This window comes from Nicotiana attenuata, chromosome 7 (assembly GCF_001879085.1).
Source record: "Nicotiana attenuata strain UT chromosome 7, NIATTr2, whole genome shotgun sequence".
In the NCBI taxonomy this organism is placed as follows: Eukaryota; Viridiplantae; Streptophyta; class Magnoliopsida; order Solanales; family Solanaceae; genus Nicotiana; species Nicotiana attenuata.
In genome coordinates this window covers 48,353,627-48,380,216 of record NC_031995.1, presented here as the reverse complement: position 1 = coordinate 48,380,216, position 26,590 = coordinate 48,353,627, and the positions used below count along the sequence as shown (strand labels likewise).

General features: G+C 36.9%; 1 protein-coding gene across 1 annotated transcript; it reads right to left on the bottom strand.

The window, feature by feature from the left end:
- Positions 323-25,660, bottom strand: LOC109230488 (MADS-box transcription factor 23-like). The gene is made up of 8 exons (XM_019395979.1): positions 25,450-25,660; positions 18,451-18,529; positions 1,853-1,914; positions 1,201-1,291; positions 1,066-1,107; positions 898-981; positions 625-767; positions 323-524 (listed from the first exon to the last, which is right to left on the bottom strand). Exons 1-8 carry the CDS (start codon positions 25,629-25,631, stop codon positions 497-499), a joined length of 711 nt encoding a protein of 236 aa, XP_019251524.1. The 5' UTR covers positions 25,632-25,660; the 3' UTR covers positions 323-496.

The following is a 26,590-nucleotide window of genomic DNA, read 5'->3' as shown; positions in this document are numbered from 1 at the left end:
TTTAAATTTAACTCCGAATCTTACGAAAACCAAACTTGACCATACACGCGGGTCATAATGCACATTATGAAGCTTCTTGGGGTCTTAAGCTGCTGAACGGAGCGCTAATTCTTAAAATGACAAGTCGGATCGTTACAACTTTCTGAGCTTGATGCTTTGCCCTGCATGGTTCACAAAACGATTTCCGGATGCAAATCATGCAAACATCGGTACCAAGAACAAGCTTGAATCGTACAACTATTTTCATTTCACACTTATGTGCTACTGAAGCAAACCAAGATAAATTCCATGATCCCATTCTTATTTTCAATATCATATTACATTGTATATATTAACTTCTGCATGTTTATAAAGATTGTAAAGCCATTCAATATATTGGTAGAGCCGACGTTGTTGCCTCTCTATTGATGAACTTCTTCCTTCTATGTTGTTTAAGAATGTCATTCATATAACTATCTCGTAGCTGTTGAGCTTGTTGAGATAGAACAGAAAGCTGTCAATCTGCTTTGTAATGCAGTTGTAGCCTGTTGCAATGTTGAGAATCATATCAGTGAGATTAGTTTCCCATTTTAGTTTGGCGATTCTAATAAGTAATTCATCAATGATTCGCAATAGAGAATTTACCCGAGCTTCATTGCATTTGATGATGTGTAATTCCTCTGTCCTTGTGGCTGGCGTAGCTGGAGATTGATAAAATTATATCCATTGCTGATTGCGTTTGTAGCAGGAGTCTCATTTGCTTCATTTCTGCCTCCCGTGCCATAAACCTGAAACCAATGTTTTCTCCTTTAGATTAAGCCCAAGCACATCTATGCTTGTAGTAAATGGGAAACAGAAATTATAATTCATGGAGCGTTTTTGTTTAATATATAGAGGTAATATTCTTGCAATTAGTACCTTTTTCTGCAATCCTATCTTCTCTTGATAAAGGAGATTCACCTTCTCATTTAGTTCTATATTTTCTTGAACAATGATACTGCCCTGCAGTAGGAATGTTAAAAGTCATCTCTATATGGAAACTTAAAACACAAGACATAGGGACTTATTATAGTTTTCTAGTAAGACCTTCCGGTTCAGTTCTTTGATTTCATCAGTTAAAGTTTGTTCCTGCCATAGAAGGATTATTACATTTAGGATCACTGTGAACTTGATAGAGCGAATGTTCAGTAACCACAAAATTTTAAATGGCTTAGACTTTACCTTTTTCATTCGGATGCTTCTCAAACTTATGTCAAGTTGGTTTTCCAGATCTTTAATGCTGAGTCCAGAAAGTTTTTCACCCAAAAGCTGCCTGTGGTCATTATCAGATAAGGATAATTAACATTTGTATAAATCCTTAATCACCTTGGTCTGAGGATAGGCTTGTGCTTTGCCCTTTCTTTCAACAAGCTTGACCTTAGTGCTCTATCTCTCATGTGACAAAGGAACTAAGGAGTGATTGAAACATGAGTATTCTTTTGAGTAGTTGAGTCGATCTTAGCAACAGGCAACAGCTGGTTAGGAGGGTAGATGAGTGAGGATCGAGTTACTAGGATTCGTGTAAAAGAAGTACTAGCGCTTCTTGTTTAATGTCGAGGGAAGATCAAACCAGAAGAGAAGGAAAGGAAAAATGCATTCTCTGCTGTGACACGCCATGTTGCATTGAAGCAATATTTCAGCATGTGTCTTACACTTGAGGTTTGGTTCTAACAACCTTTAACTTCAATAATATTCAATACCACTTGAGTATATACACGTTCATCCTTTGAATTGAAGGATGTAACAGATATGGAGGAAAAAAGTGTCAGATGTATTGTCAGTAATTATTACATTGTGCAGAGAGGCAAAGATCACAATTATAGAATTGATTTACCTGTGGCTTTCTTGCAAGTAATGCAGCTGTTGCCTTAAGTTTGCTGCTTCCCCTTGCCAAAACTAGCAACAAGAAAAAGCCAGCTGTTTAGTTTGACTTGACAACTGCTATACTAGTTATATAAGACAAAACTAATAACAGAACTTGATTCTTAACAGTGTTAAAGTTTATAAGCAAGCAGATACAAATTCCATTCATCTTTCCCGTAATATAGCCCCTAGTGAATTATCGCAAACCATAATTAATTCAAGGAAAGGGTATGTGCATTGGTTATATCTTCACTACAAAGCAATGGCCTTTCTTGAGAACATTTTGAACCTTGTTAAATTACAGAAAGCAAATAAATGCATATGTTGGAAATTGTGGTTTCAACCATCAATCTCAAGTCCTCTACATATTTTCTTTTGAAGGTGCACCATCTAATTTTCTTTTGAAAAGTCACAAGAATAAATTTTAGAAAGAAAAGATTTTTGGGAGTATCCCCTATTTTGAGAAGGGGTCATCGTCCAGGCCGAAGGTCCTAACCGAGGCGGTGACTTCCTGAAACTACTTGTGCCAAAGTAGGGAGTATACGAGCCGAGGGTCTCGTTGCTGGGAATTTGCCTAGCCAGGCTAAGGTATGATACAGGAGCGCTGAGAACCATGAAGCAAGTGGCACCTCGTGGATTGAGCCTATTCGATCAGATTGGATCGAACCTGTGTCGATCACACGGTGACTAAGACAGAAATAAGTCAGGATAGTTAGAACCCTCAAAGCATAAAGTGAAGTACTTTTTTTAGATAAGAAAGAAAAGAAAAGAATTTCTTTTAGAATATTCATAAATTGTTGTTATGCAATTATATTTTTAGAATTGTTCGTAGAAGCTTTATGTTTTCCATGCATTTAGAATCTTTGCTTGTAATGTATATTTTGTTAAAATTTCGTTCCCTGTCGTTGAGACTCACTGAGTACAATGGATGGTACTAATGTTCTCTTTTGGGAACCTGCGTTGGTCTGCGGTACAACGTAGGAACCGATTTTGCAGGCGAGCATGTTATGGGTTAGGACTTCCCTCACTTCCAGTGCTATTGGTGAACTTCGTTTTTGTTCGTGGAGTACTCCTTTGAATCGTCATTATTTAGTTATTTTTTTTTGTTTACTTGGAGAACTGGCCAGGAAATCTCATGTCCTGAACAGTGCGTCAGTTTATCAATAGAGGCTTCATAGATACAGTCGATGGGTTAAGATTCAGGTGTTTTTGATAATAACTTTGCAATATTTTAGTAGTTACTACGAATAAAGTTTTGGAGTTGGCTTTTAGATATTCAAATTAATTAAAAGTATTTGATTAAAGTATTGCCTTGTTGCATATAAAGTTTGAAGTTAAAATAGTTTTGATAAGCGCAGATGGTTCGCTCGGTCGGATTTAGCGATCGGGTGCCCGTCACGGCTTGTTTAGAAAATGGATTGTGACAAACTTGGTATCAGAGAATCAGGTTTATGGAGTCGCAGGGGTCTATGAAGCCGTGTCAGTAGCGTCTTATTTATGGGTCTGAAGTGCGCCATACTTATAAATAGGAGGCTACTAGCATTTAGGAAAAGTCTGATTTTTTGTCATACTTTAGATCGTGCAGTAGAGCCTACCTCTAAGAAATTATCTAATATATTTGTTTCTCCAAAACCCGCAGAAATGGCTCGTACTCGCAACTCTGACACTGGCAATCAGGATGCTACTCAAGAATATTGCTACTATTGCTGCTCAAGGTAGAACTAAGAAGGCTTCAACTCAGAAAAGGAAGGGTAAATCCACAAAGGGGGTTCAAGTAACCCGGGTTGAACATGAAGAAGGGGTGGATCACGATGAGCAAGTACCTCAGGATCCAGTGAACCACCCCTCCCCCCAATAGCAGTTCCGGCTTAGAAAACTATATCTCCAGAGGTGGGTCAGATGTTTAATGCTGTCAACAGTGCTATGGAGATGTTTAAAGCCTTCATGGCCAACTAGAACGAGGGAAGAGTTGAGATTCCACCTCAATCAAATAGACAGAACAGTTCTGAGTCCTCAAGAGTGAATGAATTTTTGAAGTTGAGTCCTCCATTGTTTTGTGGTACTATAGTTGATGAAGATCCAATGTTGTGGCTGGAGGGTGTCAAGAAAGCCCTCCGAGATATGAAGGTATTTGATGATGAAGCTGTGGAGCTGGCTGCCTACCAGCTTAGAGATGTGGCTGGCGCTTGGTTTGAGATGTGGGAAAAGAAAAAAGATGAAGATGATGGCCCGCCTACGTGGGAAGAATTTTAAGAGGCCTTCATGGCTAATTTCATACCAGAAGAGGATAGGGAAGCTAAGGCTACAGAATTTGAGCAGCTCTAGTAAGGGAATAAAAGTGTGCAAGAGTACTACATGGAATTCATAAGTTTGGCTAAGCATGCTCCTCACATGGTTAAGACAGAAAAACAAGGATCCGCAGGTTTGTTAGCGGTTTGGCTTACCACATTAAGAATACGACATCAGCTACAGCGGTAGGAATGAAAGCTTTCTCCTTTGTTATGTGTTTTGACAAGCACTTAGAAAAAGACGTACAACAAAGGAGAGAAGAAAAAGAGCATAACAAGAAAGCCCGAACAACGGGCGGGTTTAGTGGTACATCCAGCAGAGAAGGAAGGGGTTCCTTTAATAAGGGGTCATTAGCACCAGCTCATTCAGGTCATTAGTCAGGTGGTGGGTCTTCCTTCAGATGTACTCAGAGTTATGGAAACCAGTCTCGCCAGAATCAGAATTTTAAGACACCATCCTCATATAGCCAGAGTCATGTTGAGCAACATTCACAACATCAAGTTCTTTGTGGTACATGTAAGCAACAACATTCAGGTCAGTGTAAGCTCAGGTTCCACGGTGCTATCATTGCGGAGACAGTAGTCATATAAAGGCAAACTTCCCAAAGTTGCAATGTAATTTCAGTAGGGGATCAACTCGTCCTTCTAGTTCCTCAGCTACTATAGCTGCACCACCTCAGGCTTGTGGTTCTCATAATCAGGTCGGACATGGAGCAGGCAGAGGTGCAGATCGAGTTACTCAGGGAGGAGGACAACCCCGTTTGTTTGCTACACTTGATCGTCGGAATGTAGAGGCATCTGCAAAAGTTATTACAGGTATTCTTCTAGGCTACTCACATAATACTTATGCCATAATTGATCAAGGTTTGACATTTTCGTACGTGACTCCATACTTTGCAATTAAACTCGGGCTAGAACCTGAACAACTTAGTGATTCATTCCTAGTATCTACTCCAGTTGGCGAGTTAGTGAAAGCCATAAGAGTCTATAGAGGTTGTATAGTTTCAGTCCAAGGTCGCAGCACCGAGGCCGATCTCATAGAGTTAGAAATGGTGGATTTCGATGAGGTCATGGGTATGGATTGGTTGTCTTCCTGCTATGCCATGTTAGATTGTTGTGCCAAGATAGTCAAGTTCCAATTTTCAAATGAAAAAGTCTTAGAGTAGGAGGGTAGTTCAGCATCGCTTGTAGGTAAGTATTTATTTCTTACCTTAAGGCACAAAGAATGATTAGTAAGGGGTGTCTCGCCTATTTAGCTCACATCATTAATCCAGAATCAGAACCACCAGCTCTTCAGTCTGTGCCAGTTGTTAGAGAATTTCTAGAAGTTTTCCCAATATGAACTTCCGGACTTCCTCCTGAAAGAATTATAGACTTTGGCATCGATCTCATGCCAGACACTCAACCAATATTTATACCTCTTTATAGGATGGCTCCAGCAGAACTTAATGAGTTGAGGGAACAGTTGAAAGACCTTCTTGACAAGGGCTTCATCAGGCTGAGTCTTTCACCGTGGGGTGTCCCGGTCCTGTTCGTCAAGAAGAAAGATGGGTCTCTCAGAATGTACGTCGACTATCAGCAGTTGAATAAAGTTACCATTAAGAACAAGTAACCACTGCCAAGAATTGATGATTTATTTGATCAATTTCAGAGTGCAAAGTACTTTTCAAAGATAGACTTGAGGTCGGAGTACCATCAGTTGAGAATCAGAGAAGAGGATATATCTAAAACAGCCTTTAGAACTCACTACGGGCCCTATGAATTTCTAGTAATGTCCTTCGGGTTGACAAATGCTCCAGCTGCATTCATGGACCTCATGAACAAAATTTTCAAGTCATTCCTCGATACCTTTATTATCGTGTTTATAGACGACATTCTGGTATAACTAAAGGCAAGGAAGAGCATGCAGAACTCCTCAAGATAGCCTTGCAGACCTTGAAGGAGAATGAGCTTTATGCCAAGTTTTCAAAATGTGAGTTCTGGTTGCAGTCAGTGGCATTCTTAGGCCATGTGGTATTTAGCGAAGGCATAAAAGTAGACCTTCAGAAGACAGAAATAGTCAAGAACTGGCCAAGTCCGCAAGCGCCAACCGAAATTAGGAGTTTATTGGGGTTGACTGGCTACTATAGAAGGTTTGTAGAGGGATTTTCCTCACTTGCAGCTCCATTAACTGAGTTGACTCAGAAAGCAGTTAAGTTCCAGTGGTCAGAAGCTTGTGAGAAGAGTTTTCAAGAGTTAAAGAAGAGGTTGACCGCTGCACCTGTGTTAACCTTGCCGACAGGTTCGGGTTCACAGTGTATTGTGATGCCTCCAGAGTTGGTCTTGGTTGTGTTCTTATGCAAGATGGAAAAATTATTACTTATGCTTCCAGGCAGTTAAAGAATCATGAGAAGAACTACCCCACACACGACTTGGAGCTTGTAGCACTGGTGTTTGCATTAAAGATATGGCGACACTACCTTTATGGCGAGCATTCTGAAGTGTTTACAGATCACAAAAGCCTCCAGTACACTTTCAAGCAGAAAGAATTAAATTTGAGACAAAGAAGGTGGCTCGAGCTATTGAAGGATTATGAAATCAATATCCTTTATCACCCGGGCAAAGCTAATGTGGTAGCAGATCCACTTAGTAGGAAGTCAACGGGTATCTTGGCCCATCTTGCAGTACAAAGGCGATCTTTGGGTCAAGAAATTCAAAAACTGGCAAATAATGGAGTTAGATTGGATGAGACCAAAGAAGGGGGTATAACTGCTTATGCCTTAGTGCAATTCTCTCTTATTGCGCATGTTAAAGCAAAGCAAGACGAAGATCCGTACTTAATGAAGTTAAAAGAAGGAGTCAGAAACAAAGAAATCACTGCTTTTCACTCTAGGAAGTGATGGAGTTTTAAAGTTGAATGATCGGTCATGTGTGTCTGATGTAGATGGTCTTAGGAAGGCCATAATGAAAAAAGCTCACAGCTCGAGGTACTCTGTCCACCCAGGTGCTACCAAAATGTAGCTGGACTTGAAAGAGTTGTATTGGTTGAAAGTCATGAAGAAGCAAGTAGCAGATCATGTGGCTAAATGTTTGAATTGCCAACAAGTCAAAGCCGAGCATCAGAGGCTTGGTGGCCTAGTCAGGATATAGAGATACCACAGTGGAAACGGGAGATGATTAATATGGATTTCGTAGTAGGTCTGCCTCGCGCATACCGTAAGCATGATTCAATTTGGTTTATCATAGACCTACTCACAAAGTCCGCTCATTTCCTACCAGTAAAGACGACAGATTCCCAGATCAGTATCTGCAATTGTACATCAAAGAAATAGTCCGATTGCATGGTACTCCAGTTTCAATCATATCTGACAGAGGCCATCAGTTCACGATGCATTTTTGGAAGGCATTTCAGAAAAGATTAGGTACCAAGGTCAATTTGAGAACCGCTTTCCATTCACAGATCGATGGTCAGGCAGAAAGGACCATTCAGACTCTCAAAGATATGTTGCGAGCATGTGTTATAGATTTTGGAGGTAATTGGGATGATCACTTGCCACTTATAGAATTTGCTTAAAATAACAGCTATCAAGCCAGCATTGGTATGGCTCCTTATGAAGCGTTGTATGGGCAAAGATATAGGTCTCCAGTGGGTTGTTTTGAACCAGCAGAGGTACCGTTGATTGGTCCAGAGTTTGTTTGCAAGGCCTTAGAGAAAGTCCAACTAATCAGAGAAAGATTAAAAACGGCTCAGAGTCGTCAAAAGTCCTATTCTGACAAGAGGCATCATGACTTAGAGTTCATGATTGGTGATAAGGTATTTTTGAAAGTTTCATCAATGAAAGGAGTTATGAGGTTCGGTAAGAAAGGGAAACTTAGTCCTAGGTTTATCGGGCCTTAGGAGATTATAGAAAAGAAGGGAAAATTGGCTTATGAACTAGCGTTGCCCGTTGAATTGTCCTCTGTTCATCCTGTCTTTCATGTGTCTATGCTTAGAAAGTACATTCATGATGAGTCGCATATTTACCTGCCGATACCATAGAAATTAAAGAAGGCTTGACTTATGAAGAGACACCTATAGAAATTCTCGATAGGCAAGTAAGAAAGTTGAGAGCAAAAGATATAACATCAATAAAAGTTTTTTGGAGTAATCATCATTCAAAAGAGGCTACGTGGGAGGGCGAGGAAGGTATGAGGAAGAAGTATCCTTATTTATTTGAGGAATAAGTTATGTGAACCTAGGTTTGGCTTGGCATTTATATTTCATTAATTAAATACAAGTTAGCGGGTGTTTATGTCCTTGCTAGATTATACTTAGTTGTTGAAGTAATTTAGTTTATGTCAAAGTATATTTAGTTATTAAATAATTCAGTACCATGCCAGAGTACATTTAATTCATTAAAGTGATTTACTTTTGTTGAAGTGTTGTGCTTTAGATTTTGGTTAGTTATTGTGGTACCTCCTTGCAGATTGTGGGTAATTAATTTATAAGCTGTGTATGGTGCCTATGAATGGCATGTTATGGTATATTTGGTTGTTGTTGGTGTAGTTGTGGTATTGGTGACAGAGATTTTTTTTTTTTGGATAGTTCAATTTACAAGGAAGACTCTTTTGAAAACTTAGGGAGTTAGCCAAAATTTTGAGTCCCTTGGGGAGGATTTTAGGAATGATTGTTACGGATTTAAACCCTTGTAATTGACTTTTGAGTTACTTCTCTATTTATAAATAATTGGATATATAATTAGTGGAATATTAATAATTTTAATATTATTAATTATTAAAAATAGATATCATTAATTATTAGTTAAGTAAAAAAACAAAAAAATAATAATAAAATAAAAAGGGGGGGGGGAGGGGGGGGGGGGAGAGAGCCTAAAAGCCCATAAAGTGATTGTTGTAAGCAAAGGCTTAAAGCCTTGGAATGGCAAGAAACTACTTTACATTTAAAAGGGCAAAAAAGCAAACAGAACGCTTCTTTACAAATAGCTAGCCTTGTACAAAACACGCAGACAACGAAAAATTATAGGCTTCTTTATAAATAACTAGTTCTTGAATGCAGGTATATAAAATTTCTTATTCTCAATTATCCTACAATATAAGAATTGAATAGTTAATTACCTTCTTTCTCTGTAAAACTTTGAAATTAGTTAAAATGCACTGGTTGTTGTAGAATCGATTGTTTAACGGGTATAAATTGGACTGGAGCTTACATATTGGCTCGAGGAGTTTTGAGGTGACTGGATATAACCCTTTATTAAAGTGGTTCTACTCAGAAAAACATGCCCACAAAGTATTTGATAAAATGCTTTAAAGAGTCAACATGTGCTTATTTGGGAACGAGCGAGTACATGTTGACGAAGTATATTCTAGTTAAAGCTTATATATTTTACTCGAGAAGTATAAGCATCTATTTTTCATATTTTGATGCTTTATTACATGATCTTACATGTTAAAGTTTCAAGAGTTAGATAGAACTTTTAAAAATACTTTGAGCGATTTTATTTCATGCTTATGCTATGTATACACTCCAGAATATTATTATGAATATTGTTAGATCACTTTCAAACAAGATTTAGACTTGAAAAGTCACAAGAGGAAGTTTTAGAAAGAAAAGATTTATCCTCTATTCTAAGAAGGGTTCATCGACCAGACCGAGGGTCCTGACCGGGCGTTGACTTCCTGAAACTACTTGTGCCAAAGTAGGGAGCACACGAGCCGAGGGTCTCGTTGCTGAGAATTTATCTAGCCAGGCTATGGTATGATACAAGAGCGCTGAGAACCATGAAGCGAGTGGCACCTCGTGGATTGGGCCTATTCGATCAGGTTGGGATCTAACCTGTGCCGATCACACGGTGACTAAGACAGAAATAAATCAGGATAGTTAGAACTCCCAAAGCATAAAGTGAAGTATTTTTTTTTAGATAAGAAAGAAAAAGAAAGGAATTTCTTTTAGAATATTCATAAACTGTTGTTATGCAATTATATTTTTAGAATTGTTCGTAGAAGCTTTATGTTTTCCTTGCATTTAGAATCTTTGCTTGTAATGAATATTTTATTAAAGTTTCGTCCCCTGTCGTTGAGACTCACTGAGTACAATAGATGGTACTCACGTTCTCTTTTGGGAACCTGCGTTGGTATGTGGTACAACGTAGGAACCGGTTTTGCAGCCGAGCAGGCTACAGGTTAGGACTTCCCTCACTTCCAGTGCTATTGGTGAGCTCCGCTTTTATTCGTGGAGTACTCCTTTAATTCGTCATTATTTAGTTATTTTTTTGTTTACTTGGAGAACTGGCCAGGAAATCTTATGTCCTGAGCAGTGCATCAGTTTCTCAATAGAGGCTTCATAGACACAGTTGGTGGGTTAAGATTTAGGTGTTTTTGATAATAACTTTGCAGTATTTCAGTAGTTACTACGAATAAAGTTTTGGAGTTGACTTATTTTAGATATTCAAATTAATTAAAAGTATTTGATTAAAGTATTGCCTTGTTGCATATAAAGTTTGAAGTTATAATAGTTTTGATAAGCGCAGATGGTTTGCTCGGTCGAATTTAGCGATCGGGTGCCGGTCATGGCGTGTTCAAAAAATGGGTCGTGATATACCTTGTACAGGTAGAGAGGTTGTTTCCTAGAGACTCTCGGCTCGGGAGGAGAGAAAAGTAAGAATAGCAAAAATGACAAGAGAAATACAGAATAGGTAAAATTGTTGCAAGGATCTGAGGGAGATTAACAATGTTAGAGTGAGGGAAGGAATTGGCGCTGCGGGAGGCCATGGTTAAGTTTGGCGTTTGTGAAGAAAATTCACCTTGAGCCTAACTCAATCCTAAAGCTAGCACACGACGGGAGCATTGTCCAACATCTCTACAAGGAGACAACATCCTAATCTCTCAACCAATCTATTACACTAAACCACCCCAGCATGACCAGACCTGAACAACTGGAGTGCGGATTACATAGGGGCCCAACATTTGAAACACAATAATAGGTATAGGTCTGACCCTGATACCATGGGAAGAAAATGGACCTTGAGTTTAACTTAACCCCAAAAGTTAGCTTATGACGCGAGGATTGTCCAAGAGCATATAAGGAGACAACTATTGAATCCCTCAATCATCAGTGTGAGATATTATAATTGGGTTTTTGATGGATGGTAGAGACAATGTTGGGGTGGGACGGTTGGGGGGAGAACCATAACATGAGTAGTATAGTGGGAAGGAGAGGGAAGATGAAGATGGTTGGGACAAAGGGAAGGATGCAGAAATATATCTTGTTGCCACTTTTCTTTAGGACTGCAATCCTGGATAAATCTTCATATCCTGGACTAGGGATGCTATCAATGGAGAAATAGGGAAGATAAACTTTATCTGGTTTACAATCCATGTACCAAATGGCCTCTAATTGGAGTCATTAGAAATTAAATTTAGCATAAAAATATGTCATGAGGCGCAAACGGCTTCAGGGAGCAAGAAATAATCCTTTATAATGAATACAGAACCTGGTTTAAAAATTGACCTCTTACCTCATATGTGGATCTGCATCCTTGTGCTTCAGCAACTTAGACTTTTGGGATACTTGAGTTTCAAGTTTCAACCAAGCATCTCTTCTAACCTGAATTCCCAGAACTCAAATATCTATTAGGACACCCTTTAATTTGCACTTATGGTAGATTCCAATATCAACAAACTATGTAGAATGAAAGACATAGCAACCATCTTGCTGATAAGAATACGAATCAAAGCCTTAGAAGCTGACATCTCAAGATACCCTGCTCGTTGGTAGAAGTGATTTTTCCTTGAACCCATTAGGACGCAAATAGTATATCTTTCCTGTTGTGAATGTTTCTGATGGATCCGCCAAGTAAGATTAAGTTCTGGGAAGAACAAAGAGAAGTTTCTGCGACATGATTTATTATGATCTTGATATGCATGTTAAGTATTTTTTTTTTGGTTGTTGTTCATGTGCTTCTACTTTCATATTTTTCGGCTGAGATCTCAGCTTGAGCTTTTCCCAACCACATTGAACGTCCGGGCTTGTTAGCATGTCGCCAGGGATGTTTGTGAAGAGTTTCCCTACTCCGATGCTCGTCACCAGCCTTGGACAAAGAAGCCAGGTCTCTGGGGCCGAGCAAGTGTTAGAAAGCTGAACCTTGGTTCTTGTTGACATATATGATGTATTTGCAGTTTGCATGAATTTAAGAGGTTATGCTATTAAGTAATTTTAAGAGGCGTTTCATGAACTAGCTCGCTGCTTTTTCTTTAGAAATCGGATGCCTTAAATGCTATCCTCATGGCTGATCAGTAGAAAGAAAAGAAATGTGACCTGACCGCCTCCATTGGTTCTGCTTATAGATAGGTTCATATAAAAGACCATGATAGATGCTCGCCTAAGCGCGGAAGATCAAGGCTATATCACATGAATTTGACCTCTATGCTTATGTGTGAACAATAGCTGCTAGATATGTAAAAGCTGGTTGTTGTTGGAATGTTTTAAGGCATCCGTGCCATGCAAAGTCAAAATAGATTTTCTCAAGATCATCAACTGTCAATCTTTAAGCTCTTGAGCATGTTTAATCCAACTTAGTTTTTTTTTTTCTATCGTTTGGTGAATGGCTATGTTAGTGATATGGGGGACATATGGATATTGCTTCATGACGTTCCCTCTTTTTCTAAATTAAGATATATGTATATTACTTACCTTTGATGACAGATCCTTTACTAATTCAGGTGGGGTAAGACGTCCTCCATCCGCTTGTGGATTTCCTTTTCTACTGGAATCTGCAATGTCAAAGCAATTCTCTGCGAGACAGACGATCTATATTTTAATGGGATTGTATTGAGTCTTGTCTCCTCAGGAACTTCAACCTGGTAAGCAGAGTGGCTCTTTGAGAGTTGACTTCAGTTGTCTGCAAATGCAAATAAAATAGGCATTTATGCAGGAAGAAACCAGATTTCACTATTTTGGCTTATCCATCTCAGCAGAAGCAGATTCCCTATTTACTTTGAACCGAATCATCTCATCTTGTGGGGAGTTTCCACAAGGTCATGTTCCCTATTCAGTCTGTTCTCAGGAATACAACTGAAAATTAAGGTGCACCTTGCTGTCGTTTCATACCATCTCATTCTGACAATAAACATCCAGATTTCAGTCACAAGAACTGCTGCATAAATTTTTAGTCTCAAGACAAATTGTGAATTGGACTTGTAAAAGGGACTCTTGTACTTGGTTCTTTCAGTAATATGATCAGAAAATTTTAACTAGGGACAGGAGACTAATAGTCTTTAACCATGAAACAACCTCTTGTAGAAATGCAAGGTAATGCTGCGTGCAATAAACCCTTGTGGTCCGACCATTCCCCGCACCCTGTGCATAACCGGAGCTTAGTGCACCGGGCTGCCCTTAGTTGGAGACTCCAACTCATGCTCTATAAGTTTGCCTCAGCATTCTTTTCCTGGCTAAAGATTCCGACTATTTTCCAAAACTTATCTGTTTTTGGATGGTACTTCTGTGGTTTATCTCGTTCTAGAGCACTGAACTAATTGAGTCGATTTATGCTGCACCAACCCTTCATCTTTAACTGTCCTTTAGACAAGATGACCAGAAGCAAAAATAAGTGATAAGTTAAGCTGCTGAACCAGTGAGCACTTGGTTCTGAGACTTAGAAAGAATTTTTGTACTTACTAATTGCAGTGGAGAAGGGGAAGCCTTGGAGCAACGGTAAAGTTGTCTCCGTATGACCTATAGATCATGGGTTCGAGACGTGAAAGCAGCCACTAATGCTTGCATTAGGTAGGTTGTCTACATCACACTCCTTGGGGTGCGGCCCTTTCTCGGACCCTGCGTGAATGCGGGATGCTTTGTGCTCCGCTGTCCTTATTTTATTACTAATTGCCATGGAGGTTTGGAAGAAGGATGTTGAAACCAGCTAAATGTATGCAGACGAAACAAGAATAAAACACCTAGAATGATCAAGTAAAAGTATGGAGAGTGAACTGTTGCGGGAACCGGAAAGATCAAGTCTGTTTACAATAGAGTCCAAAGATTGCTGTAAGTCAATATTGGAACATGAGGGCCAATATAGGTCTATATTTCGGGAAGAGATCAACATAGTTATTGTGGGCTTTGGTAAATTATTTAGAATATTTACTGAATTTATTCAGAACCGATGAAAGGTAGCTCTTTTACCTGTCACATAATAGCTTAGGTGTTGCAATTCTTAAGGTAATGTTTCCCTATTTGTACTTGAATGTTAGAATAGATCAAATCGTGTCAGCGGAAGAAACTCCCAATTTTCAGATCGACCCTCTTGTTGAGACGGTCTTCATTACCATTTTAAATAGCTTGGAGACTCTAGCCGGTTTTCATTTCACTCATGAGAACTTGTTAAGTAGTTAGATTACAAGCGACAAATAGAATATTACTTCAGGCCAGACCACTCCAGTATATTACTGTGGAAACAGTCTCTTGCAGAAATATAGGGTAAGACTGCGTACAATAGATCACTTGTGGTCTGGTCCTTCCCCGGACCCCACACATAGCGGGAGCTTAGTGCGCCTGGCTGCCCTCTTGCTCCTAAAGTTTCCCACAAAGTCTGAAAAGATGGCCAGTTAGCTGTTGGCTGCATAGGAGAGCAGCTAGAATAGACCCTAAGGATATATATATATATAGAGAAGTTTATAATTTGCCTTTACCAACTTGGTATCCTGATTGGTGTCTTCTGTTTGCAGCTGTTCCTTATCCTGCTCAAAGAGAATGGCAACCTCTCTAGGTGATTCTTCACAATTATCCGAGAGTTCAATAGATCAACAGTTGAATGATGATTTGGCATTTGATCCTACGATGAGATGTAGTAACATAAACCATAGTAGCGCGATGTAGGAGAGGAGTGAAGAGAAGGTGAATGAGAGAAAAGCGGATACCAAGGCAAAGCAGATGGTGCCATTTCATGTGTCAACGACAATGCTTAGGCCATAAACAAGGCAGGCCAACCATGTTAACATACTTGGTTGAGGAGCGAGGATTGTTCTGGATTCATGCGATAGTTTTCTTATTCCTTGGACATCATGAACTGTTAGAATTGGTAGGCTTTTTTATGGTTTAAGTCCTTACCTGGATGACTGATGTAATTGGTATTTTTGCAATCCAGAAGTTTTGTGAACATGGAATATTGTCATCTCCTAATGCTGGTTTTAGAAATGTTCCAAAAGCAGCATCTATTTCAGTTAAATGATTCCGACTTCAAATCCTTAAGCCGAGGATCTCTTAGAAATAGCCTCTCTACCTTCACAAGGTAGAGGTAAGGTCTACCTAAACACTACCCTCCCCAGACCCCACTTGTGAGATTGCATTTGGTTTGTTGTTGTTGATTCCAACTTCAAATGGATATTGGATATTCTTTGCAAAATTATCAAGGGAGGATCACCTCTGAATTCGGTTTTGGCCCTATCAGGAGCAGTGGCGAAACCACATGGTTATAAGAGTGGTCAATTGATCACCCTTGGTCGAAAAATTGCACTATGTATATAGGTAAAATATTACAGTTTAGAGGTATATAACATATATTGAAGACCCTTTGTCGGGATTTTTTTTCCCACTTCTTTTCAAATTTGAATACCCTTGGATAAATTCTTAGCTCTGCCACTCATCAGGAGTCTTGTTTACTACTCATCAGTTGTTTTATTATTCAGGTTTCTATTTTCATTTGCACGATCGTATATAGACGTTAAGCTCTCTTCCTAAAAGGATTTAATTTATATAAGTAGAAATCATTTGTTACTTCATTGCCGGCAGACGAGACAGATTTGGGACCTATTCCTTAACATCTAAGTGGGCAATTCCAAACAGTGTTCGAAGCCTACTGGAAAGTTGGCAGGGTCAATCAGTAGGCAAAAGGAAGAATAAGATGTGGATGACCATTCCCTTATGCATCATGTGGACCATCTGGCTACAAAGGAATAAAAGATGTTTTGAAGATCAGAGGACCCAGGTTCCTACGCTGAAAAATAGTTGTTAATTTGCAGAATCTATATTTTTGGTGTAAGGAAAGGGTAGTAGGAGACTTGGTGCAGCTGTTAGAATTTATGGAATTGTAGAATCTTTATTTGTAATTTTTTCCTATGATGTTTTGCTTGTACTTTGAAAGTATCCCCTTGGTACTTTTTTTAAGTTTCTTAATAAAAGTTACCTTACCGAATCAAAAGAAAATGATAAAGGAATTTTACATATTTAACCTGTTGTACCAAAATTATGGTATGATTTATTCTAGACTACCAATCACACTGACAACTTCTAATTATCTTTTTGGGGCCTTAATATAGTACAAATTCTTTTGTCGTATTAGTGTAGTGAACTTAAACTCTTCCTAAAATATACCATGAAATACTAATTAAACCAAAAATTTCCCCGGAATTATACTGATTATTCTTTGAGGGATTTTTACAAAATTACAGCCTAGCACACTACATTGTGGTAAAAATTACGTGGGGTAGCCACTTTTTAAAGTGGTATTTACTTTTATCCAACATTTTTAATGCTGAGCAAAATTAGCCACTAGTCTATTAAAATTAATATGAAAAGGCGGTAGTGTCCTTACTCCTACTCCTCCAACTAAGTTCAGGACTAGCTGTCCTTAATTTATGAGCTTGTAAGTCTAAGTTAAGGACTACCTGTCCTTATTTTTTGAGCTTGTAACTCTAAGTTTAGGACTACTTGTCCCGAACTTTTGAACTTGTAATTTTAAGTTCAGGACTACATGTCCTTATTTTTTAAACTTGGAACTCTAAGTTCAGGATTACCTGTCCTTAATTTCTGTGCTTGTAACTCTAAGTTAAGGACTACCTGTCCTTAATTTTTGAACTTCCAACTCTAATTTCAGGACCAAGTGTCCTTAATTTTTGAACTTCCAACTCTAAGTTCAGGACCAAGTGTCTTAACTTATGAGCTTGTTACTGTAAGTTCAGGACTAACTGTCCTTAATTTATGAGCTTGTAAGTCTAAGTTAAGGACTGTCTGTCCTTAGTTTTTGAGCATGTAACTCTAAGTTTAGGATTACTTGTCCTTAACTTTTGAACTTGTAACTCTACGTTCAGGACTACATGTCCTTAATTTATGTGCTTGTAACTTTAAGTTAAGGACTACCTGTCCTTAAATTTTGAACTTCCAACTCTAACTTCAGGACCAAGTGTCCTTAATTTTTGTAGGTTTCAGCGAATTACAGCAGTAGGGTATTTTCGTCCAGACGGGTAAAAGTTTAGTAAAGCAGTGACTAAAGACTAAAGATATTTTAAACAGTGGCTTAAAAGTAAATACATGTCTTATTACTGGCTAACTGTGCATTTCCCCCTACATTGTGTGTAGGTAGCTATGTTTTTGAGTTTACAACTACATAGCCATTATTTGCAACTATGTTTATATAGTCGGCATACAACATTATACAAGACGATACACTTAAAAAAAAGAAATTAGATTTCGTCTCCTACAAACTTCAACTCATAAAAAAAACATCACCAAATAACTCTAATTTTCACCAAATACCTTCAAATTTGACCTACAATGAGCCTCAATCATCAATTTGTCAACAAAAATTTCAACAAATCACAAACCCTATATATGAGTTTTCAAGTTTGTAAAAACTCTAACAATGAAGTTTTTAATTTTTCACTTTAAATTCACCCAATAAATGTTTGAATCGATGATGATAAACATGAATATCACTCTAAAGTCAGTTTTTAATACAGATCTTCTTAATAACTGTTAATAGGTGAAATTAAAGAAGTTTTAAAGTATAGTATAAAATAGGCTAATTTAGGTTAGAAAAAAGAATATAGGCTAAAATTAGTTGGTAAAGTACCCCACCTATATTTCCCCGTATTTTTTTTATTCTTTCCGTGTTCCCTAACTAAACTGATTCGTTGGTTAGAAATTTAATGCATACGTCTTTTGCCTTAAAAGATTGTTTTAAGCCTTGGGATTTTTACACAAGTTGTTGGTCGAATTCACAGTTTACTTTTTCTAGCCAGTATATATAGATTATATAATAATTATACACGATTAAACACATATATACATGATATACATATATTATATATCAACTGGCTATTTTAAGTTTAAGCAATTGGATATGCAACTAATTAAGTTAATTCTTCAAGTTCTTCTTTAGGACTTGGGAGGTCCATGGTTTTGCTCATTGCAAGTCTAACCCTGGTTGATTTGGAGAAATAGCCACTTTCGCGGCCTTTAGCAAATATAAACTTAAAGGAGAGAAAAATATATATGTGGAATAAACTTTCTGTTTGATGAAGAGCTATATACCTTGACTTCTGACATAGGATTCATGAGGTTATGATCTTCCTCTTTCACTTTGTTGTATCTCTCTATTACAGATCTCATGCTGATAATAATAGGAAAATTGCAGCACTGTCACATATATATTTGCAAATGTATTATATTAAACTTCACGATAACATGATCATGGGTAGGGTTTTGGGTCAGGGCAATTTATTTGGGAGCATTTTTAGTTTCAAATGATATATACTCCATCTGTTTTAAAAATTGGCACTATTTCCTTATTAGTTCTTTTACAAAAGATGGACACAATTCAATATTTCTTTAATAGGAAGCATTTATAGCCACCTATGGTAGGTTTAAGACCATAAGTTTCAAAAGTTTTACAACCACACGGCTGTTGTGGCTTATTTAAGACCACATATCTCGAAAGTCTTCCCTTCTTTATTAAAGTTTTTGACAAGTTAAATTAGGACAATCTTTTTAAAATGGGAGGAGTATTTAATAAAATGAGGTGATTTCCTGACGTCTGGAAACTAGATTTTGGCAAGAATGAAATTTTAGGAAATTAAGTGAAAGTTGGAGTGACTTTATAGTTAGAAAATAATTCCAATGATTTTACTTTGAGATTTTTGTGTAATTAACTCTAATATATAGTACCAAACTCTAAATTCTCTCTTATATATATCAGCGTGATATTTGTCTCCCAATGTTCTTTAACGGTGCTTGTGTTTTACGTGCATGTTTTTTCTATATTCATCTTATAATCCCTGCTAGAAAGAGAGTAATAATATTAAAGCTTTGCATATATGGAGTAGAATATATGTATCATGCATGCAGACACATAAACTTCACTAACGATTTCACATGCAAACTGGTCATAGAATTACTAGGTTTAATCCTAAAACAGATAAAAAAACTCAGTCATGATAATATAACCTGGTTCAAAATTTTACTCAAAATTGATACTTTGAGCCAATGTTTAAATTGTGTCCTCGTTTTTAGAAGTTTTGTAGATATAAGACCAAGCAACATATAAAACTTCAATTTGGGCATAACTTGTTCAAAATTATGCCTCTTCCCAACTTCATTCTACTTGTCCAAATCTCCTCCATTTTTTTTGCTTTCAATTAAATCCTTTAAGAGAACTTTTGACTTAATTATCTAGCCACACCACACTCATCAGTAACAATTTTGTTGTGAATTGAGAAGAAGATAGGGATAGAGTAGAGAGATACAGAGAGAGATGATAGAAAGGAAGAGAGAGTATTTTTCATTACTCAGAAACTGAATGTTGTGTGTATACATTCGTGTATATATACAAGTAATTAACTAATATCTTAACTACTAATCTAACAATTTAACTAACTAATGAACACTAATAACTAACTTTAAGAGGTGAAGTTACAGTACTACCCTTATATCATTTTATATCATTTAACACTCCCCCTCAAGTTAGGTGGTGCAAAAATATCAAAAAACACCTAACTTGGAACTCAGATATGCATGTTGAACTTTACTCAATCCCTTTGTGAACAAATCTGCAGGTTGATCACTGGTAGGTATATACTTTGTGCAGACTAGACCTTGTTGAATTTTTTCCCTTATGAAATGACAATCGATCTCTATATGTTTGGTTCTCTCATGGTAAACAGGGTTACCAGCAATCTGAATAGCTGCTTTGCTATCAGTAAATATGTCTACTGGCAATTTAACTTCTGCATCAATTTCTTTTAACATTCCCACTAGCCACGTCAATTCTGCTACTGTTATAGCTAAGCTTCTGTACTCTGCTTCTGCTGAACTTCTTGATATAGTAGTTTGCTTTTTGGATTTCCAAGACACTAGAGAATTGCCTACCTTTAAAATCCGTGACAGATCTTCTAGTGACTGGATAAGCTGCCCAATCTGCATCACAATATGCTGTGATGGTTGTATTATATTGACTTGATAACAATATACCTTGTCCAGGATTGTTTTTCACATACTTCACTATTCTTAAGGCAGCTTCCATATGAGATTTCTTTGGTTGTTGAAGAAACTGACTTAGAGTTTGAACTCCATAAGTTATATCCGGTCTAGTGACAGTTAGGTACAAAAGTTTACCTATTAACCTTTGATAGGCTGTCTGATCTACAACAGGATCTTCAACTGATCTTTCATCATTTGAGATCTGCTCATCATACTGTTTTGTTGTAAGTTTAGTATTGATATCAATTGGTGTAGTTGAGGGTTTTGCTGCAGTTAATCCAACTTCTGCTATGAGTTCTAATGTGTATTTCCTCTGATGCATAACAATACCTTTGTTGGACCTAGCAAATTCTAATCCAGAAAGTACCTTAACTCTCCCAAGTCTTTCATCTTGAAGATGTTCTGTAGAGAAGTTTTTGTGTTATGAATCAGATTTAAATTGCTTCCAGTAATTAACATATCATCAATATAGATCAGTACTAACACCATACCTTCTTTTGTTTTCCTTATGTATAAGGAATGATCAAACTGACTATGTTTAAACTGTACGTTCAAAAGAGCTTCAGACAGTTTCAAGTTCCATTGCCTAGGAGCTTTTTTTAGTCCATATAAGGATTTAGTGAGTCTGCATACTCTCTTCTCCCCCTGACTCCTAAATCTTTATGGTAAATCCATGTAGATTTCATCAAATAGATCACCTTGTAAGAAAGCATTGTGTACATCCATTTGATGTATATGCCATTGCTTAGCTGCTGCCAGAGCTAATATTGTTCTAACAGTCACCATTTTTACAACTAGTGAGAATCTTTCTTGGTAGTCAATTCCTTCTTGTTGACTATAACCTTTTGCAACCAAACTAGCTTTAAATCTCTCTATCTCTCTTGATGCCTTGTACTTGATTTTATATATCCACTTGCATCTTATAGGTTTCTTGCCTTCTGGTAATGTGACTAGTGTCCAGGTATTATTACTTTCAAGAGCTTTTATTTCTTCTTTCATGGCTTGTATCCATCTTGGATCTTTACTTGCTTCAGAATATGTAGTAGGTTTAGTAGTTGATGAGAAGGCAGCAATATATGCTTGATATTTAGAAGATAGATGATCATACCTTATATATTTATTTAAGGCATATGGTATCTCTTGATGAATATTTAGAGAAACAAAATCTTTCAACCATACTGGTGGCTTTTTATCTCTGGTGGACTTTCTCATAGTGAGTTGATTTGAATTCACTTGACTTCTGGTATGAGGAGCTGCAGTAGATATGTTCTGATAGTCCTGCTGTGCTTGTAACTCCCCCTCAATTGTATTGTGATTTTGGAAGTCATGCATTGACTCAGAATTGTAGTTCTCTTCTGTAATGTCATTAGCTGTAGATGAATTTCCTGAATTATCACCATTGTGACCTGCATCAGCTTGTGTATCAACCCTTTGTTAAAAAAATATTTCTGAATTGTCCATGTATGACCCTACAGTTGTTGTAGTGTCTATAAATATAGGTATTGAAGAAGAATTTGTTCTTTTAAATGGAAAGATATTTTCCTTGAATATTACATCTCTGTTGATGAAGAATGACCTATTCTCTAGATCATATAGAACATAGCCTTTATGAACTTCTGAATATCCCATATGTATAGATACCCTTGATCTAGACATTAGCTTGTCCTGTTCCTGAACTACTTTAGCAAAACATAGGCAGCCTATCACTATTAAGTGATTTAGAGAAGGTTTCATGTTATGCAGCCTTTCATAAGGAGATATATTTGCAATTACTGAGCTAGGTAACCTGTTAAGAATGTATACTGCAACCAGAATGCAGTACCCCAAAACCTTATGGGAATATTGGCTTGTAGTCTTATAGCTCTTGTTAAAATGTGTCTGTGCTTTCTTTCTGCTACTCCATTTTGTTGAGGAGTGTAAGCACAACTTCTTTGATGAATCATCCCAAGATTTTTGAACAATTGCTCACACAAGGAATATACAAACTCTGTGCCATTGTCTGTTCTAACATATGATTTTTGTTTAAGAAGAAACACCCATGTCATTCTACTGTAGTCATCTATAATTGTAAGAAAGTACTTATTACCATCAAATGTAGCTATTCTGTATGGACCCCATAGGTCTACATGAATCAAATCGAAACAGTACATGCTTCTGATATCACTAGAAGGAAATTGCAATCTAGTTTGTTTAGCGCAAGACAGATTATGCATTTATCTATTTTATCTCTGATATTTTGTACACTACTGGCAGCATTTTCTTCAATACTATAACAGACACATGTCCAAATCTTTGATTCCATAACTCCACATTGATCTAATTTGCTTTACCTGTTGTTAATCCCTTTGCAGCATACTCAGCCCTTCACCTATTCCTTGCCAGTCTAGCTAGTAGTATGTATAGTTCTCTTACTTCTTTACCAATCTCCCTCACCTTCCCAGTGAAGAGATCCTGGAAAACACAAAAGTCAGGAAATAATGTTGCAGCACACTGTAGTTCTTTTGTCATTTTTGAAACTGAAAGAAGATTATATTTAAATTAAGGCACATGAAAGACATTAGATATAGTGCTCTTATCAGAAATTGAACTTGCCCCTGTATGTGTAACTAGTGACACATCTCCATTAGGTAATAAAACTTTCTTAGGGTTGGCTGTCTGAACTATAGTAGACTTATTTAGAAGATTAGTATCAGACACCATGTGATTTGTTGCACCAGTGTCTATGATGCATTCCTGTGAGCCATTTGAAACCAACAATGCTGTATCAGTATCTATACCTGTTGCATTAGCAGCTGAATCTTCATTGTTAGTGATTGTTGAGATTACTCCTTTGTTCAACAGCTGCACAATCTGATCATATTTATCTTTTGTGAATGTGTAATTTCCCAGTTGATTTGCAACTGCTTCCTGTCCTTGACCATAAGACATCTGACTTCCACAAGTAGACTGATTTAAAACATTAGCATTTTGCCATATGCACCAGTAGGTACGTCAGAATTCTGATTTTGATTATCATTATTCTCATTCAAAATGTTGACATTATGAGCTGCATTATATCCTCCTCTCTTCTTTTGTCTGAGCTCTTGAGGATATCCAACAATTTTATAACAGTTTTCTTTCATATGGCCTTTCATCTTGCAATAATCACATTGAACATTAAAGTTTTTCTTGAACCTTTGGCCTTGACCACCTTCACCATGTCTAGTATACATTGCAACTTCAAAATTTCGTATAGGATTGGCTCCAAGAATCCCAGAATTAGCTACTATAGATTTTTAACTCTCATCACTCACTATTAAAGCATAGGCTTGATTTGCAGTAGGTAAAGGAGTCTTCATAAGTATTTGACTCCGAGCTTGTGAATAGGACTCATTTTACCTCACTAGGAACTGGTATAGCCTTAACTTTTGTAGATAGCTAACAAAATCCCTTGATTTAGGACAATCACACCCAGGTGCAGGAACCAAAGCCTCAAATTCTTTCCAAAGATCTTTAAGTTTTGAGAAATATACCGAGAGAGATGCAGAGCCTTGAGTTAAGGTGGCTATTTCTTTATGTAAATTGAAAGTTCTTGAGCCATCAACTTTATTGAACCTTTCAGCTAAGTCTTCCCAAACAGTTTGAGCACTGGAGGCATACATAATACCTCCAAGAAGACCTTTTGCCACAGAGTTCATCAGCCAAGATAGAACGATGGCATTTACTCGTTCCCAATGATTTCCCATCGAATCTGAGAATTTATCCTTACTGCATGTACAATCAACCATGCCAAGTTTATTCCTACCTAACAAGGCAACTCTCATAAACCTTTTCCAAATAAAATAGTTTTCAATACCTGTTAATTGAAATGAAATGATTTGAATTCTGCTAACATCAGCAGGGGAAAGGAAAATAGGATGATTGTAATCGATCCCAGTTGTTGGATTCACTTGATTTCCAGTACTTAGCCCAGAATTCAGATTTGGTATTCTTTCGTTTATCGCCATTTTCGATTTCTGTGATTCTTTATCAAGAATTCAACACCCAATTTGAACATGCAGAATTTCAGAACAAGAATTTCACTCGATTGTAACATGTAGAACAAGAATTTCAGAGAAAGAATGCGGAAGAAGGATTTCAGATCATGAGCTTCGATTTTACGAGCATAAGCTCTGATACCATGTTGTGAATTAAGAAGAAGATAGGGATAGAGTAGAGAGATACGGAGAGAGATGATAGAGAGGAAGAGAGAGTATTTTTCATTACTCAGAAACTGAATGTTGTGTGTATATATTCGCGTATATATACAAGTAATTAACTAATCTCTTAACTACTAATCTAACAACTTGACTAACTAATGAACACTAATAACTAACTTTAAGAGGTGAAATTACAGTACTACCCTCACATCATTTTATATCATTTAATAAATTTTCTTTGTAATTTGCCCTAGGCTTGTTTTAGGTGATCTAAATGTTTTAATCCAAATTAAAGCGGTAAAGCATCTTATGAATGATGTTATGATTACCAAAGAGATGAAAGCTAGGAAAACTTCGAAAATCTATCAGTTTTACTTGAACCCTAAAACGAAAAATTGAAAAAAAAAAGGAGGAGAGAAAACACATGAAACAAAAAAAGAAAAATAGAGGAAGGTTCTCGTTATTGCTGTTAATCTTTTAGTCATTGAAGAATTAACCTAACCATTTCCCTAGAGTGCTTCTCGTTTAATTTTCCTTTACTCTTTTTAACAAACATAACTGGTATATAACTATATATAATGCAAAAGATAAGGATTAATACTCTTTTCAAAAATACTACAACAACAACTACATATTCAGTGTAGTCTCACAAGGTCTAGGGAGGGTAATGCGTAAGCAAACCTTACCGCTACCTTGTATGAGATAGATGGACTGTATCCGATAGATACTCGACTCAAAGAAAAAAATAAAGCAAGTTTGAGAAAAAAACAGTAGTGACTTTTTTCAGAAAATGACCTAGAAAATTAGAAGGAAAATCAAGGCATAAACTTTCTAATTATATACCAATCCAGAAATTACAGGGAAAGTTGTATCTAACCTTGTGCTTGCAAAATCATAGAGCTTGGCTGTACTGGAGAAAATAATAAGTCCAACTTCAGCATCACAAAGTATTGAAATTTCCTTAGCTTTTTTGAGCAGTCCATTTCTTCTCTTTGAGAAAGTTACTTGCCTGCTTGTTATGTTGTCGATCCTTCGAATTGCAATCTTTCCTCTCCCCATTGTTCTCTTTGTTATCAATATATCCAGGGTTTCTCCTTTTTTCTTCTCTGCTAAAAGAAAGAATTAACATATATTAGCCGAAGCCTTTAATTTGAAACAATATATAAATCAGAAAGCTTAATTTCGAAGATTCAAAAATTAGTATAATTAACAACAACAACAAAAACAAAAAATCCAGTGTAATCCTACAAGTGGGTCTAGGGAGAGTGATATATACGCACACCTTACTCCTATCTTGTGAAGGTAGAGAGACTGATTTCGATAGGTATGAGAAAAAAACTATTGATAGATTCGGTAATTAAATTAAATTAGAAGCTTTCTTAGCTATATATATATGAATTGGCAAAGGAAAAGTAAGGATAGCCAAAAAGAAAAAAAAGATCTAATTAAGACTCAACAAGGAGCTTACTAATTTGTGAGAAACTAAAGGAAGAAAGGGTGTAAGCAGAGACTAGCTAGGAGTTCTTTGTGTTAAATATAATACAGGTTTTGACAATACTTAGATATAAGTATTAAGCGTTAATTATTCACTATACCTTATTACATTACTAATTAATTAATCTAGATCTCCCCAATGCTAAAGTAAATGCAAGTGGGCGTTAAATGATACCTCGGAGATTCAGAACAATTTTTGATTGAAGTGTAATTTAGAAATTTTAGGTCATTGTCTAATCGTATAGATCACTGACAAATGTCAAGTAATTGGTGGTGATTTGGCCTAGGTTTTTGCTACTTTAGGGTTCTTATGTCTTTCTGTGACTTCACCTTTTACTTGTTTGAGTTAAAGGTACCTTAATCTTTCCTCAAATTGACACTCTTAAGTATCTTTTTCATTTCTCACATCTTTACTTTTTCTGTTCGTTGTCTAGCATGCCCAAATTGGTTTACTTTTGTCCCTTTTTCCATCTCCTTTCCTCAAAAAAAAAAAAAAAAAATTAAATAAATAAATAAATTAAAGT